The following is a 17,620-nucleotide window of genomic DNA, read 5'->3' as shown; positions in this document are numbered from 1 at the left end:
GGGAAAGAGAAGCGTTAAGACAAAGGCAGCACCGCAGCAGGAAGCTGAATCCTGGGCCATAAGCTGAACCCATTTCACACCCCACCCCACCCCCCCATCCTCCACCTCAGCAGCTGCCAAACACCTGCTAGTTTTACACCCTGAATGATAATTTTAGGTTGGGTAGTGCACCTGCCCCAATAGGTTTAACACCTTCTCTCCAAGATTCCCAATTCTGGGCTTTCTTTGCCCTCCCACAATAGTTCAAAGAAAGGCTGCACTGAAAGGACTGTTCTTTGCAGAGCTGCTGCTCCTTGGATATAAATGAAAGTGTCCAAAAGAGCACGGGAGCACCTCATTGCTGTGCTGTAGGTTTTCTAGGGGAACCCAGGTGCCATATGTTCCTGGGCGCATGTGTTTCGCTGCAACAGAAAGTCACTGCTGAGCAAAAGAGAAAGCTCAGAGTCCTACAATCTTAGTGTTCTTACCAATACAGTTATTGTGAGCCTAGCAAGGATAAAATCCTAACCTGGGCACAGCACTCAGGAGACACAAGACAATAATGTAGTGACCACAGGGCTCACTCACCTCAGCACCCCGAGGGGATGAGCACACAGAAAGTTGTAGTAGCAGATGTCCTGATTGCCTGTCACATTCACTACCTGGACAGAAAGGAGGCAGGAGACCTGATATTAGCAAATCCTCCCTGTTCTGGACCGTTTGCTTCATGCAAACACTGTACACAAGGTGTATCAGGACACAGCCTAGCTCTAGCACTAGCACAGGGGAGTACTGACATCTGCAACTGAAGCTTTTGATGGGGGCAAAACGTTGCAGCAGGCCACAAACCTGACAACAGTCTTCAGAAGAAACGTATTGTGTGCTCTCAAGCCTACCACTAACAGATCTGCTTGCAGATATCTGAATAACAGCAGGATAGCAAGGGCAGGGTGGGGAAAATGGAGGAGAAGTCACTCGTATCACAAGCAAACCCTACTTGCTTTCTGATGTCTTTAAAGATAACAGCCGATTCCTCCTGCCTCTAAAAATGAAACAGGCCCCAAATAAGACATCAGATGAGCAGGAGAACAGCTGCACTCTCGCTTCCCAAACAAAAATAGCAGAACTGCAAGCTTAGCAAGCCAAGCCAGTAGCAACACTCAACATGCAGTGCAGAGATTGCAGCTAAGGTACACTGCCTCTCAGACAGAGACGGAGTCCTGGGTGATCCCAGGTTCACTGCGACTATCATCCTTACACCATGCAACCACAGAGCAAGTTTAGAGGCAAGAGTACCCAAGCACAGCGGACAGCCAACATAGAGCCCAACGCACCGTCTGGTAAGTGATGACGAGCTGGATGACCGGCAGGGCGTAAAACACAGCAATGGTGATGATGTTCCTGCAGAGGAGACAGTAGCAGCAGTTACACACACCAAAACAATTGGTGCACAACCAGCCCCCACAGTGCTCGTGGAGGAATGTGTACACCTCTGTGCCTAAGGACACAGATCCTGCTCTTCCAGCTGGAGCTTTATACCTCTGGTTATCATCTCCTGCAGCAGAAGAGCAAACATGCTAATGCAAACAGGAGACAAATGCTAAGGGCGTAAGAAAAGCCAGAATGTGGACCACAAGCTCATGTGTTTGAGTGCCAATTTCTCCCCTTCCCCAGTATGTTCCAGCACACTGGTTGTTATCACACTTCAAAGCAATTGTGCAAACCAGAATCCATCGCCAGGATCATGTGTGCACTGGTCCACAAATATCCTTATTTGAGGTATGTGAGATCTGCAGTTACTGGTTGGAAGAGGGTCAGAATATGTAAAAGGATGGCTCAAAGAATATCCTCAGGTCTAAAGTGTGGTTCAGAAGGGCATGTGGACAGACTCCACAACCAAAGCCTGGGTCCAGAGCTTGGGCCTTACCAGAAATAGATTTTGTATTTTTTGCTGACAATCCTTCGGTCCTTCCTGGATAAGTCTGACAGATAGAGGAACACCTAAAACATTAGTGCAGAAAGAGGGAAGAAAACAGAAAAGAACTAATGAAGACTACAGAAACCAGTAGAAGATCTTGTTTGGGTTTTGTTTGTTTGTTTTTTAAACACAGTGAGCTCATTGTGTGCCTTGATTCTGTGGGGAATGAGTTCTGCAAAACCCTCTGACCTCCATGAATAGCTCTGACCACACAGAGCAGTACGGGGTGACAAAAGGAGGCAGTTTGAGAGCTGCTAGCTTAAAGCCCCTCTGTACATCCACTGCAGTGACACTACTCATACCAGATAACTACCTATTATTACACATTATTTTCTCCTTTTACTGTCCCAACCCCTTGGACTTTCTGGGACACTCCGGGCTTCTTTTTTCTTTCTCAAAAGTATACATTCTGATTTTCTATATTAAATCACTCATTTCAGCAGTACGCTTAGCACAACAGGAAAACTTTATAGAGTCTGAAAAGGCACCAAGAAGAAGCACATTCCACTTTATTAGATTAAATCCACCTAAAAGGGAAGTGGAAACTTAAAAACCCTAGCAGGTGACAAGCGCTGATCCTGGCCCAGATGTGTCCATGGCCCAGCATCACAGCCACAGCTGCAATGCCAGCCATACCTTAGTGCGGATGACATTCTTGTCGCTTTCAATTTCTGGCATGGTGTCAAAGTCACTCTCCTCCTCCACAGAGCTGTCTGTGTCAGAACCAGCTGGCTGCCCGCGCTCAGAGGAAGACAATTGATGTCCACCACTGGAGCTTGACTCATCTGGAGCAAAGGAGGGAAAAGGAAACAGGCAGAATAAAGGCTAAATCCCTCTCTGCACAGCAACAAGAAAGCTGCCCCGGGTATTGGCCACAATCTGCTGGGACAAGTTGATATGGCCATTTCGGGGAACAAGTTTTCCCATGATCACAAACCTTTCTAAAAGTCTCAGATATCCAGTAAGAGCACTTTCAAGGACCATCTTCCCCCTTCTGCAGCATTTTGGTTTTCCCCCTGCTTTTATTCTATTACTTTTCAGCTCTAGTATTTTCTACTCTTTACTAGCCTAGGCTCTGAAATGCAGAAGTCTGAAACAAGACAGAAAGCTCTCGTGAAAGTAGCAGACTGTTCAGGGGTCAGAAACAGGCTGACCTAATTAATCTCAAGATTTTATATAAGCTTTATGTATAAGTTTTTCTAAAAATATTGTAGAACAAAAGACAAAGAGGAAGAAAGTCAGTTTTTCAAAGCAGGCAGATAATCAGCTTTGCTGCCATTGCATGCACAGTATCTGTCACCTGCAGGTCAGCAGGACCTGCCTGAACTTCCCACAGGCCGGCCAACCTCCCAGCCAGCCCGCTGCTCATACTGGCATGAGCAGAACACAAGTTTCTTCCTCATTTCCCAAATATATTCCTTAGGAATTGGGGAAGGGGAATAGGGTGGTGCTGAAGACCTGGACTTAAATCATCCTGATTTTTTCCCAAACCTCATGAAATATCAGTTCTGTGTTTCTTTGTCAGGTGTTCAGAGATATCATACCTTCGCAGTCCAACAACTGGGCAACATCTAGACCGTCAGGGCTGTATTTACACCACAGTGAGCAAATGCATCCTGAGCTGGGACAAAAAAAATTGTGGAGCTCTCCTCTCTCCTTTGAGCAGCTGCCTCACACTGCCCTGGACCTGCACCACCTCACCCTCCAACCTGGGTCCCCAAGCTGCCAAATTCAAGGATTATGCCCAAAAGTCCACAGCAATGAGCTATTCAATACCAATCCCTCCACAGGAGGGAGAACTTCTGTAAGGAGACTAAGAAACTCTAGCGAAGGAAGGCATTTCCCATCATCTCAGATTAGCAGGACCCTTGGGAGTTTTTGTTCCTCTTCGGCTGCCAGGGCATGGTTCAGCTGTTGACAGCATGACATTATTTCTCCCCGAATGAAACCTCTAGACCACAAAAAACTCTGATTGTGTCTTGCCTTGCAGTATATAACCCTTCAGCCTTCCAGTGAAAAGCATGCTTTGGTCTAAAGGCAGGCTTGATAAGCTAATAACAGACTCCTAGAAGCTTGGTTAGAAGGGACTTTTGCAAGTCCCTAGTCAACCTCCTACCTGAAGCAGCATTATCACCAACACTTATCAGGTGACTGTGGCTTTGTCTAGCTGAGACTAACATTTCCAGTGACAGAGTCTCTCTGGGCACCTCTTCCAGAGATTTGCCACCTTTTTGATGTAGGTGTTTTGCCCTAAAAGTGCAACCTGAACCTCCCAAGCAGCAATTTTTCTTTTTCCTGCCCCCAAGTAGCTGCTTTAGGAGTAGTTTGCAACTTGCAGCTTTATTTCCTTCTGCCTTTCAAGCACCTTAAAGTGCCTTCCCCTGCCCCAGGCAGAACCCTCCCCATGCCCCCAGTTCTGGAAGATACTGTACCGATAGCACCATAGCTGCTTCCCTCAGGGGTGCTGGCTGTGATGGGGTGCGAAGACGTCATAATCCCAGATCCTGCAACGGAAACAGACCCAAAAGGGACAGTTGCATGTCAGTGCTTCGAAACACGTCGCCGAGGTGAATATAAACAGCTTGAAGAGCTGGAGGGGCTTGGGAAAAGCAGCATTTCTCCAAACAGATGGCAGTCTCCCTCTACAGCATGCTTTGCAAGGTGAAGCAAACCCCACACAGGCCGCCACTTAAACTCACAAAAGCACGAGCCTCCCTCCAGCACTGGGATTTTTCCCACCTGGTTTCACATTGTCTTTCTGCCTGGCACTGGTTTGATCCCTCTGTGGTTGGGCTCAGCTGCCAAACTGGCAGCAGACAAACACGTCAGGAAACACAGCCAGCTGAACCTCTTCACAGAGGGGTCAAATACCCACCTTCCCAAAAGGAAGGGAGCAAGAGGAGCATGACCACACCTTCCAGTGGTGGCAAACAGCAAGCCAGGTCCAGCAGCTTGGAAAGCTTCACCCTCATAACAACATGGCGTGGCCTGTCAGCAGCAAAGGGACGCAGAACATGGGACAGTATTTAAAGCCAAGCAACCTTACTGCAGCCTGGCAATGGCCTGGCTTCCCAGTACCTGATCTGTCCTATACTGACAGGCACAGGCAGATTCCTCTTTCCAGCTACCCATTCTGAGCACTTCTGTAACACCTTATGTAGGTTTTTATACCATTTCCATTAGCCACGTACATAAAGAGCCCCAAGACTTTTCCCTGCCTGAGACCAATTCCTAGGCAGGGAGCACCCATACAGCAATGACATTTGATGTTTCAAGTCCAAATTACTGCTTTCCTTTGACATGTTCACTATGCTTGTTGGGCTGTGGGCTAAGACTTGGTCTGCATTTCAGCTTCTCTATCCTCCTGCCCCATCCCTCTGACAGGGCAACAAACAGCTCGGAGGAGCATCTGAAGTGGACAACGTGGCATGGACTGAGCACTAGAGGGAAGGCTCTGGCATACTGCAGCCCCCCACATGACACCCATTCAGCCCTGAGCTAGTGTTAGCAGGAGGTTTTTGTAGGTTCCTGCAGGACCAAGGTCCACCTTCTACTCTTCACCTGCTGTGCAACCCTCCCTCTCTTGTGGCAGTTTTTTCTGTTGCTTTAATATCATTTGGAAATCCAGATCATTAGGAAGAGGGCGAGAGAAGCATTTCCCCATGTTCATAGCACCAAGGCACACGCACGCTTCCTTCTCTCATCAGTCCTGTCCCACAGGGATGCTCCCTCCCTATTTTAGACTAGGCTTTATGCTCTCAAGTGACTTGTCAACCTTCTCTCCCAAGTAACCAAAGGAAGATTTAAATCTGGACAAAGCAGGGAGGCCATGGAGAAAAGGCACTCCCTGCCCTGTCTTTAACAGCTGCTTCAGACCCAGCTCACCCACTAATTTCAGTCCCACTCCCAGTGTGCAAGTGAGTCAGCAAAGTAAATGTACCACACTAGGTGTGGTTCCTCCAGCTATTGCCTCCACCAGGTAGTGATGATGTGGAATGGAAGGTGTCCCACAGGATTTAAAAAAAACAAATTAACCACAGAAGCCAGGCATAAAATGGGTGACAGGAGCAAAAGGGCACATGGAGCTGCAGGATATTCAAAGAAAACAGGCACAGACAGATTGCTCAGCACCTCCACCACACTTTCTTGGTGGGGAAGGGGAAACAAAAGGGGAGCAATGGAGAAAGCAAGAGCCACGGGTACTTTGGAGGAAGAGAAATTCCAGTGGGTAGGAAGAAGAGAAAAAAATTGAGAGAAAGCTAGCACACCCTGGGTGATCTAGAGGACAGATGGAACACCTCTCCTGAGAGTCAGCATTGTTCATCCTGGAGAAGAAAAGGCTCAGAGGAGACCTTATTGCAGCCTTTCAATACTTAAAGGGGGCTTATAAGAAAGATGGGGACAAACTTTTTAGCAGGGCCTGTAACGATAAGGACAAGGGGTAATGGGTTTAAACTAAAAGAGGAGAGATTCAGACTAGATATAAGGAAGAAGTTTTTTTACAATAATGGCGATGAAACAGAGGAACAGGTTGCCCAGAGAGGTGGTAGATGCCCACCGGAAACATTCAAGGTCAGGTTTGACTGGGCTCTGAGCAACCTGATCTAGTTGAAGATGTCCCTGCTCATTGCAGGGGGGGGTGGACTAGATGACCTTTAAAGGTGCCTTCCAACCCAAACCATTTATGACAGGGAAGATGCTAGCTACCATTTTATAGGCATCAGTAAGACACACACCCTGAAGAGAGACAATAGAGAAAGAAGCAGTACAAGGGTAGGACATGGCTCCTCCCCAGAGAAAAGGACTCTGTGAAGGTGGCGTAGAGTACAAGGGAGAGGACTGGCCACAGAAGGAGCAGGTCCCTATGTGAGGAAACCTATGAACTCTGAAGGAACTGCACTCCCCTGTCCTTTCACAGGGATACTGTTCAACAATCCTCCCTGCCCAGAAACCCAGCTTTTCCCTCCATGTCCATGTTAAACACAGCATCTGTGCCTTGCATCTTCTTTGGGAACTTCCCAAGCACCAGACTTTAACTTCCACCTCTCTCCAAGACAGCTTGGAAAGCAACTTCTAAAGCTGCCTTCAGCACTTGAACCCTCAGCTGCAGCACCAGCAGCATTCCCTGGGGCTTCTGGTCTCCTGGCTGAGACTGTGCCTCCTTGCCTTAGACAGTGATCCCTTGTCACCACCCTGGAACTCTTCCAGGGCCTTGGCCAGGGGCCTTCAGCTTCTCCAAGCTCCAACACGCAGGCTCTTCCCATTTCTCCAGTGCCCTAAGAACTACTGTTGTCTCACAGCAGGATCCATCCCAAGTGACTTAAAATTTTTAAGCACACTTTTACAGTCCCCTGCTCGTTTTGTTGAAAGAAAACCTTTCACACACATTCCACACACAGGGATGCCTATGTGGATCTCAGTGCCTGAAGAAGCCACTCCTGAGAAACCAATCACCCCCAAGTCCTTGGCAGAAATATTAACCCAAGTAATGCCAGGTCAGAGTGAAGTTTCACTGCTGATCCTTTAAGCACAGCTTAGTTATACTAGTATGCTTATCTAGTGGTATGTAGCAGACTGGAGAGACTGAAGAAGCTGGGGATTAAAAAAGGAAACACACCAAGAACCTTTCAACGCTGCCAAAACATAACATCCTCCCTTTCCCCAGGAGAAAGGTACAAATGATGATGCCTTTATCCTCAGATCAATACTTTGAACTACTTTGCAGGCACTAAATATTTAAACAAAATGAAACTGCCAGTCTCCCCCACTTCTCCAGAAAGCAGAGACTCCTAGTGCCCCCCATCCACATGACAAAAATTTCCGTCTTTCACTGGTAACCTCTTAAATGCACCTATGTTTTTATAATGCAGAAATCTGCAGTATGTCGAAATGTGGGTGCAGCATAAAGTAAACTGAATCCAATACCAAAGTAAATACTAAACACCACTACCTAACTGTATTAGTCATTCATTCACTTGGTCATCTGCAACTCCCAGTTAAAAACAAATTAAAACTTAACTTAAAAAATTAGAGACCCCATGCTTGAACCAGGCACAGGAATCTTAAAGCATAAGAGGCGATAAACTCAAAGTGTCTTGTTTAGAAATTAACAGATCTGGCAGCAGTAACATTAGCCTGTAGCCAGGTGTAGCCAAGGCTTGCCCTTCCTCCACCCCTCCAAAAGTCAGGTCCTCAAGGCAGGGGTCAGGATCAGGTTCAGGGGAGCCTGCTTAAAATGCCCACTCTTGTGAGGACAGAGAGGAAGCTCTAACATCTTTCATCAGCGCCAGAGACTATGTGGTACGTGTACAGGGAAGAAGGCTTGAAGGGACAGAAGGCACCTCGCTGACAGTCTGTCCCTTGACTGGCCTGGGACCCGTGCTGTTCACTTAAAGCTGTCACACAACAGAAGAGAGACCTTACCATCCTCAGGACTCAATCTCCCAGCTGAAGCCTTCCTCTGAACCCTGAAAAAGAACAGGCAGCACTCATGAGATAATCCTGCTGTGATGGGGTTTGGCTATCTAGGACACCAACAGGTAAACATAGTACAAGTGATAAAAAAAAGAAAACAACAAACCCAAGCAGGAAAAAGAAACAACATACTAGGCACGGTTCAGCCATGACTGCTTGCTGTCCACCTCTCAGATTTCCAAAGCAACAGAGGTTTTTCTTACCCCCTCAGTTATCTACTAGAGATAGGACAACCAGTTACATGACCGTCCCATCCTGCACTGCATGTTGGGAGAGACTCTCAGAACCCAAACTCCCCTGCTCAGGGGACCAAGCGCATAAGAATCTACTGAAAGGGCAGCAGGAGCTAGAGGCATGCATCACCACAATGCTCAAGAAGCCAATACCATCTCCTTCAATGCAGGTGCCAAGCTAGGGAGGGTAAGTAAAAAAATCCAAAATATGCTCACAACAAAGAAAAAGTAACAGCAAAAAAGAGCACACAGACACAAGTAATTTAATTTAATTTTCTAATGCAATGCTGTTTCACTGATGTGTCTTGAAGTTAAGCCCTTTCTCCCATCTTGAAATTGTTTTGTTTCAGAGCACCGAACTTTTAAGATCCACTCTTCTGAAGCTGAAAACTCTGCCACATTCAGTCTGAGGAGCTGGCTGATAAGTGTGGTTCCCACAAAACCAACCTGCTATTTGCTGAAAGCTTTATATGGTTCTTCTCATTCCAACCTTTGCCCAAGTAGGGCAGGAAGGAGTGTTGAAGGAGCCCCCCTACTCTCAAGCCTCCATGGTTTGGACAAAGGATTCACTCAACCATTCTACACAGGCAGCAGCGACAGATCCCAACGAAGTCCACCATCTTACGAGCACCTGCCTGCTGCCCTGCTAAGGCTTTCATCTTGTGATAGCAGTTATGTGCCCTACAGGAGCAAATCTTACCTCCCTTTTAGGCTGCTGTCTCCTTCCTGCCCCTCCAGTCCTGTTCTCACTCAAGAGAACTTCAAGATCACCTCCAGTGAGCAAGAGAACCCTGGGGCAACAGGAAGGGTTTTGCTTCCCACCCACCCCCCACCCATGTTCCACAAGAGCGACCTGTCATGGCAGCTGTGCAAAGTTCACCTCAGATGCAGATATTCCCCTCAACACAAGCCCAGGCTTCAAGGTCTGGGGCAGGGGAGGCAGGTCAGGAAGGAAACCAGCACTCTTGGGGCTCCAAGGCCCTAACTGGGACACTGCCACTTACTACAGTACTCGGTCCAGCACTCTGGGAAGTACCTTGATTCCCAATACTCTGGCATCCCATATCCTAGGCTGGCCCCATCACAACTCCCACCTACCACCCAGTGTCCTTATACAAGTAAACCCAGGAGTAGGGGCACTACAAAAGCTAGAGGACAGAGCCTTAAGTTTTCATCATGATTTTCATCATTTTTGCCATGATAGCCACAGCAGAGGAAGAAAAGTTTTCTGGCTGATCGTCAGTAGGAACCCACTGAGTGGGCTCCACTGAGTCATGGACTTGTTTGGCTGCTCTGTTCAGATGCTTGCTACCCCACTTGCCCTGAATTCACTGCAGAGTTCACTGCATCTCTGAGGATGAAGAGAAACACAAAGGCTGTTCCTGTAAAACCCCTCAACTCACCTGATGTAGTGCACAAAAGCAACCACCACTGAGCCCAGGTAAAAGGAGAGGAAACTCAGGAAGCTGAAGAACATGGCCTGGACATAAACAGACTCTGAGGAAAATGAAGGCATCAGTCAGCTCACAGAGTAGGGACAGCCATTCTCAGAGCCAGCACTCCTGGTCCTGCTCTTCCCAATACCACCTGGTAACAATGCCCAGCTGCAAACAGTCCTTCAAGACCCATCTGCTTTCTTCAAGAGGAATCAACAGAACCTGTTGCAAGGTACACACACCACACACACACACACCCCCCACCACCATTTCTTCATTCCCACTGCTAGCTGGTGTGCCCATGAGACCACCCTGTGCCACACAACACCTCCTGGAAGGGACCAGGGCTGCAATGGTTTTGACTCCTCTGCTGGTGCTTTCTGCACCATCCCATCAGAGGGCTGCCAGCCCAGCTGTACCCTCCTACACAGAACTTCCAAGTATCCCTATAAAGCTGCATTGCTCTGCGCAAGGACACTGACTTTTAATAGAAGGCACAATTGTCACTTGAAGGTTCTTCGTCCTCTGCAGGTTCCAGGTACGGTTGACATTCCCTGTGAAATGCAAAACGTACAGCAAATGTAAAAACAATCAAACACTAGTGATCTCTGGCCCTTATCTCAGTTCTCTGCACTTGCAAAAACACCAGAGTCTGTCTTTTCACTAAAATATGCATGTGGTTTTGCTCTAAACCGTTCCCAGACTTGTCAATGCCTTTTCCATGTTTCCCCCACCTCCCTTCTATCCACAGCCTGTTTTTCAGGCTAAAAATCCCTTTTGTGTGGAGTCTTCCATACATTGCTCAAGTCTGGATGCCCGAATCCCACAGGCATTTCATCTCATATTCATCTAGTCCCCAAAGGGCAGTTCCTGTCACTGCATATACCGGGACACCATTTTTGCCTTTGGACAAAACTCTGCTGGCAAGACACTGCTGTGCAGGATGCCATGCTGCAGCCTTGTTATGTTTCAGCAGGGCTTAGCACACTCTGCCAGTACAGCTCTGCTGACAGCTTCAGGATAAGAGAAAGACACCTGGAAGGTGATAATTTCTTTTTTAAGGTGGGAGTTAGAGCCTATTGGTTGCAGTCTTGCTTCTCCTACAGTGAGGAAGGCAGCCAGCTTTGAGGACAGGAATGTCCCTGGTCTGAAATGGGCTCAGCTTGTCATGGGGACAGCTGCACCCCCACTCCAGTTTCACCCACCGCATGAGTGGTAGAGACTTTGCTTTTACCTCTGCCCAGTAGGTGGACACAGAGTTTTCTGGCTGGGAAAGGTACCAGAAGAAGTCCCTCATAAGATTATTCCCCTCCAAAATTACTAGTTTTTCCTGTTCCCTCCAAGTCAGGAGGCTGTCATAGATCCCAAGATAGCAGCTGGAGAAGGTGCTCTCTACAGGAACTGCCACCTGGGCCTCCATGCAGGCAGGAGGATAAAAGACACCAACAACTCCTCAAAAAGAGCACATAACCCCAGCAAGCCAGGTGCCGTACTAGACAGCCACTTCCAGGGTTGATCAAGACTTTTAACCTACTCGACAATACTAAGTTTGTACTTCAATCTTCCTCACAGCTACCTGGATACGATAGAGCTATATGGCCATACTGTGTCATCCCACAGGAAGGTCCCCAAGGACTCCTGCTGCTCCACCAGCTGGATGCAGCAACCAAATCCACCTCCCAGTGCAACTTACCATGAATGGAGGAAGGCACAGAACCCCCACAGGCATAATCCTCTGGCTTGATGACAAACACAACAAAGAACTGCTCACCTGGGAAGTCCTTTCTCTGTATGGGAGAACAGAAAATGACAGTATCCATGAGAAGTGAGGCAGCCTCTCCCTCCAATGCAAAGCAGAGGTGATGATCTCCACAGGCCCAGAGGTCAGGTTTTAGTTGCTACACAGGCACCAGCCTTACAGACACCTGCCTGTTCTGGGCAGAGCTTAGCTTCTGGGGATGTTCCCCTCTTCCTTGCTGACAATAAGCTGACTGAATTTGTCAGTACACAGTACAGCAGTGCCCTAGTACAACCAAACAAGTGCCTAATGCATGTATTTATTTTAATCACTGCAAAACACCTACCTAAACTTTGCTCATTATAAGGCCCTACTACTACCATTAGAAGATCTAAGGTTCGAACGTAATACACCTGGCTGCAGCCACTCCAATCTAGAGCCTCAGCACCTAAGACACAACACACCTACCTAAGCAAATGTGAACAAGGTTTTGTAGTAAAAGGTAACATCTCTTCTTCTACTGATATCAGCTCATATAATAAAAACAAAGGACCACAGCCATACCAGAATCAACAAAATAAAACTAGGGATGCACAGGGCAAGCCACTGAAAAAAACCCCAACACTGGGACAAAAATCAGCATCTCACCTGCACCGTTATGGCTGCCTGCTTTGTCATAGACTGGTAAACACCGTTGAACTCCACATTATGGTCCAGGTCATACACTGGGCACTAAAACAGACACAACTAAGGGTTAAACCAGGGGCAAAATCCAAATTAGTTTCACAGGGAGCCAGCAGGAGAACAGACAATGCAGAACAGCAGGAAAAGGCCACACTTGGGGTGACAAAGGGAGGAAAACAACCAGGAGACATTCAGAATTTAGAAAAGATGCTCTGAAGACACCACTTGTGGCCTGCACTCACTGATCTTGGCATTCTCACAAGAGGGCTGCAGTTTAATCTCAGAAGAGAATTCAGCCAGACTGATCACTCCACGATTCCCACAGGGCAGTGCATACACCCAGTTGTACACTGGTTCCATCACACACTTTACAATCTGTACTATATGCCAAGTGCTTGCCCTCATTTTAACCCTTTCCCACTACTCTTAATACCTGATAGGTTGAAAAATCACCTGTCACAGTCTCCCCTCCTGCCCTTTTACTATTCAACCACAGGTATGCGGGCAGGAGTTGATGTTACCCATTTCTCTCCTCACTCCAGGTATTAAAGGCAACTGCCAGGACTTCAGAGCCAGTAGCCAAGGCATCTTGCACCTCTGTCACCATCATGTTGCTCCCACACTGCAGGTCCCTGCATTGTTCAGGGGTGTGGGAAAGAAAAAATATGGGGCTATTTCCCAGCTGCGAGCAACAGCCAAGCTCCATGGCAGGGAACAGCTGTTCTCCCCTTCCCAGGAAAGGGGATGAGTAATTGTGGAGAGCAGAAATCAAACTGGAAAGATGAGATCTCATGTCTGGAAATCGGAAGCTCCCCATGCTGCCCCAAGCCCAGGAAGAGTCAAGGGAAGAGCACTGTCCCCTCCCTCAGTCACCAGCATCCCATCCAACAGCACTCCAGAGACAGACCCATGTCACAAGGCAGCAGGGTGTTAAACCTTATGAGGGGAACATAACAAATGCCCTATGGACAGGCTGGAGAGGAACAGCTTGTTCACTTATTCGCAGCGAAAATCTCTGTATGAGCTGCTTGAACTCAGCATCTCTGTCTTTGCCTCCTTCCGACAGGATTTTCATTCCTCTTTCATGAGCTCCAGCAGGCAGCTCCTTACCCTTCTCTGCTCAGACTTACCACAATATCCTGGACGGAGACAACTGAGCATGGGTAGACTGCATCAGACACCACTTTAATAATGACTGAATCGACATCCTGAGGAAACTTGTACAGAAAATACTGAGGAGAAAACAGAGTACTCAGAGTTATGATCCAGAAATCATACCTGCCAGTAGCTTCAGAGCCTCCCTAAAGTACCTGCACAGCCAGTTTTGGGGCTGGACATGGAGGGCTTTCACAAAAATTCAGATTTCAAATATTAGGACCTTACACTGCAGAAGAGCAGATTAAGTATGTACAGACAACTGTCCCCATTGCACAGCATGGTGTTAGACACAGGCACCTTCAACATGCAAGATACAACATAGCTTCTGCTCCCCTTAAGCTTTTTTCCACCTGACCAAGCTAAAATGACTTCATTTTATAGCCTACTCCATTTTATGTTGCTATGAGCACTTTCCAGATGTTTCCATACTGTACTTTATAGACAGAACACATCATGGAGTTTCTCTCAGATGGGTTGCCTCAAAGAGAGATTGTGGAAAGTATTAGGTCAAACAGTTGAACCCTGTCAAAAGTTTCATAAATAAATGCCTGTTGTAGGTTTAGGTTTTTGGGATTTGTTTGGTTTTGAGGGCGGGGGGTAATGGGGGCTTCTCACTTCAGCTTTGAAAAGAATTCAGCTATAGCTCTGAAAAAATTTGGGAGAGAGTAACATCTGCCAGTATTCCTACTTTTCTTCTGGGGGCAAGGAATGGTGTTCCTTGTGCCTCCATGCTTTGAGGCCCACAGGGCAGTCTGTGGGGGTCAGGAGATGCCCTTCTCTTCCCCAGTAAGAGCCTTTTCAGATTTGGGAAAAAGATGTCCCTAGCAACATCATTATTTACATATTTTTCCAGTAAAAGTTCGATGTACCACAGCAGCCAGCTGCTGGAGAAGTAGGGTTTCTGTGCCCACCCTAGCAGGCAGGCTTGCTGCAAGAGCTCCCATCACCTCGCATGGAGCCCAGGCCCTGAGAGCTCAGGCTCCCAGTCACAGCTACTATGAGGGGCTGATGCACACCTCACCCCACCTCAGAGGGGACACAAGGCTGAGGACTGCCACCAGCCATCTTCCTCCCTTCCTTATGGTCACCTGGCAGCTGTTTCTGGTTTTCCTTCCCCCATCCCCTACCCAGGAAGTAGAGGCCCCAACTGGAAGGGCAGGGATATGAAAGAAATCACACAAGCTTTTTCCAAGATGCCCATTTCTAGTAAAACGTTTATTCTCACCACCACCCCCACTCTGAGCAGGGTCCCTTCACTGCTGAGGGAGCACTGGCTCCAACCACAAGTCCTTACAAACTGACAACTCACCAAGCCGGTTTCTTCAGTGCATTTTATTTCCGCCAAGCAAGGAGGCTGGCGGTCTGAGCTCCTTGGTTTGCCAGGTGCATGACCCTTGGAAAGCTTTAGGAAAACTTCCTTCAGGAAGTCACCCATGAGGACCCTTCTATAATTTGCTTTTTAAGCCACACATATCAGGGTACAGAATTAACATCAGGGGCATTGAGACCTACAGTTCCCTCCTGCACAGACTGTGAGTGGTATGAACACTCCTGACCTATACAAGCATATCTAATTTCTCCTTCTCTCCTCAGGCATGAGCTGGGTTTTAGACAACAATTCTTTCGGTTGCCATGTTTGTTTTTTTCCAGTCTTAGGGCTATTCCAACACTCATCTAGATTTTGAATTGCCTTTTTTTTTTTTTTCTTCCCCCTGCAGACTACTTAACACTTTGATTTACAAAAACCTCAGCATTATACTAATTAAGAAGCACTCATCTTCTACTCTCTACATCTGGCTTATAATTATAAGTCACCAATCTCATATTAATCAAGAACAATAACTTTGACTTTGGTCTGTTAATTCCAGACTAGATCCTAAACACTTTATATTCAAATTACAAGTTCCTAAATAATGAGGGTTTATAAAGCACCACAACCATTCCCTGTCCTTCTATAGTATAAAATACTGCATGTATCTGCAAACCAACATAAGACATTTGACAGCAAAAAAAGATTAGCTGGGATGCCTGATGATAGGAAACCTAAAATTAAGTGGTGTTACTAACAGTGATAGCAACAACAAAAATGCAGTACCAGACAGCCTGGGTAAATTTACATAATCTCCCAGCTCTGTGAGCTCCTGTATCTCTATAGTTACTGCCAACAGCATTTTCATTCAAGAGAGGACTTGTATCTGCTGGGCTCTAAACAAGGCTGCTCAGCTGGATGTGCTGTACATCTGTGCCCTCTTCTGAACTAATAACCAGACTTATCAGGCATTTCATTTATCACCTCACAACTTGACTTGCTGCCTGAGCAAGGAATAACAGTCTGAGTCCTCTTGTAGCTTTACAGCTTACTTACTTATGTATTTATTTTTCTCCATCTTGGCTAGTCACACTAGGGCAAAGGAATTGGCTGGAACAAGACAGCGGTGCACACCATCTCACTTCCCATGAAGTGTAGCAGTCCAATGGCCTCTGGACTTCTGTACATTTCTGGAATTTCCTGAACTGCAGATACCATTCATTTGCTCTGGTCATGGTTTTGGGTTCACTTAATTGCTTTGCAAGAGGACCCAAATGTGCCCCTAGAGGGGCTGAACTGCTACCTTTATCCACAGAAAATTCAACTGTAAGGAAGTTTCCCTGCATCCTAAGAGGAAAACCACCTAGTCACATAAGGCTTTTGCCATCTCTAACAAAGGATCACATGAACCATTTGGATGTGGCAAAACATACAAGCAACACCATGCAGGACTTCTCCTTACCTGGGGCTGGGAAGGACTGGCAATAAAGTTAAAGGCTTTGTTGGTCCTAGAAAAAAAAACGCCAGCATGTTGAAATCTAAAACCTTCAGAGTTGGAATACACACAAAGTACCTTCAGATTAAGCAAAAGAAAAAAATAACTTTTTTCTGGGAAGAAAAAGAAGGTAAGAGTAGGTATATAGACCAAATGTCTGTATTACAGATACATGAAGAAATTACATTTGTATTCTCATATCCCAGCTTACTCAAGTTGGAAGTTCTCCAGCCTGGTGACTAGCAGCTCATATGCAATATTAAATGGTGCCATGGAAGACACATCCACAAATATAATCTGGTCAGAGGGTCTTGTCTCAGGTGTTGGTTCAGAGGGACAGAGAGTCCGACCCACTTCTTGGTAATTGTAGGTTCTCTGATAGCTAGGGAAAGGAGGGAAGGGAAAATTGGATGGAAGAAAGAGAGAGATAGCAGTTTAAAAGTTGTTCTGCAGTTCTAAGAATGACATTATTTTCCCCCTGCTTGCATAACTGAAATACTAATCTGAAAGCCCAAGACCATTCAGTAATCTGAAAGCCCAAGACCATTCAGTCTTTCAGTCAGAGCTCAGACTCCACCTCTGTTGCCTCTTGTGGTCTGCATAAGGGACCGGTCATCCCCAGCATTTAATTTCTCTCAAGGCTGCCTGTTCCATCTGCAGATCTGGCACATCTGCCATTTTCTGGAGGCAGAGAGAGCAATGACAGCCACTGCTGTAACCATCCCCTGCATTAGCCGAGACACTGCAGGATACCTATTGCCTGGCACCAGAATTTCTGTCATAGGAAGAAGCTTCATATCTGAGATGGTCTAAGGTGTCTGCAAAGTCTCAGTCCTTACAGCCTGACTCTGAGGTTGCTGAAGCTACACAGCAGCAAGATTTTCACAAAGAAAACCCTCCCAAACCAATCACCACCCCTCAGAATAGACTCAACTTAGGTATAGCTGGGGTGAGAAACAGAGGAGAGCCCTTATTCCCTAAATGCGCTTTAACCCAGCAGTTACGGTGCTCTTTCAAGAGCTTGTTCAAACCCTGCTCCAAACTAGAACTCAAGAACTACGTGCAGGCACCATAAGCAACTGTGGAAATGACAACAATTACATTTGGTAGATTCACTGTCTAGTGACACTGTCTGC

General features: G+C 46.9%; 1 protein-coding gene across 1 annotated transcript in view; it reads right to left on the bottom strand.

Annotated features, from left to right (window-relative positions):
* SIDT1 (SID1 transmembrane family member 1) overlaps nucleotides 1–16,772 on the bottom strand; it is a 26,825-nt gene extending 10,053 nt beyond the window's left edge. The window contains exons 1-13 of the mRNA XM_035894537.1: nucleotides 16,696–16,772; nucleotides 16,452–16,497; nucleotides 13,653–13,754; nucleotides 12,487–12,570; nucleotides 11,794–11,887; nucleotides 10,583–10,654; nucleotides 10,068–10,161; nucleotides 8,381–8,424; nucleotides 4,390–4,461; nucleotides 2,594–2,742; nucleotides 1,907–1,980; nucleotides 1,314–1,380; nucleotides 568–641 (exon numbers count right to left, since the gene is read on the bottom strand). Of these exons, the coding sequence (XP_035750430.1) occupies nucleotides 568–641; nucleotides 1,314–1,380; nucleotides 1,907–1,980; nucleotides 2,594–2,742; nucleotides 4,390–4,461; nucleotides 8,381–8,424; nucleotides 10,068–10,161; nucleotides 10,583–10,654; nucleotides 11,794–11,887; nucleotides 12,487–12,570; nucleotides 13,653–13,754; nucleotides 16,452–16,497; nucleotides 16,696–16,757 (1,034 nt within the window). The 5' untranslated portion in view covers nucleotides 16,758–16,772. The remainder of the gene's footprint in view (nucleotides 1–567; nucleotides 642–1,313; nucleotides 1,381–1,906; nucleotides 1,981–2,593; nucleotides 2,743–4,389; nucleotides 4,462–8,380; nucleotides 8,425–10,067; nucleotides 10,162–10,582; nucleotides 10,655–11,793; nucleotides 11,888–12,486; nucleotides 12,571–13,652; nucleotides 13,755–16,451; nucleotides 16,498–16,695) is intronic.
* Nucleotides 16,773–17,620: the final 848 nt, after the last annotated feature.

Source organism: Egretta garzetta, unplaced genomic scaffold, assembly GCF_000687185.1.
Source record: "Egretta garzetta isolate BGI_Z169 unplaced genomic scaffold, ASM68718v1 scaffold85, whole genome shotgun sequence".
In the NCBI taxonomy this organism is placed as follows: domain Eukaryota; kingdom Metazoa; phylum Chordata; class Aves; order Pelecaniformes; family Ardeidae; genus Egretta; species Egretta garzetta.
This window is presented reverse-complemented; position numbering and strand designations above follow the sequence as displayed.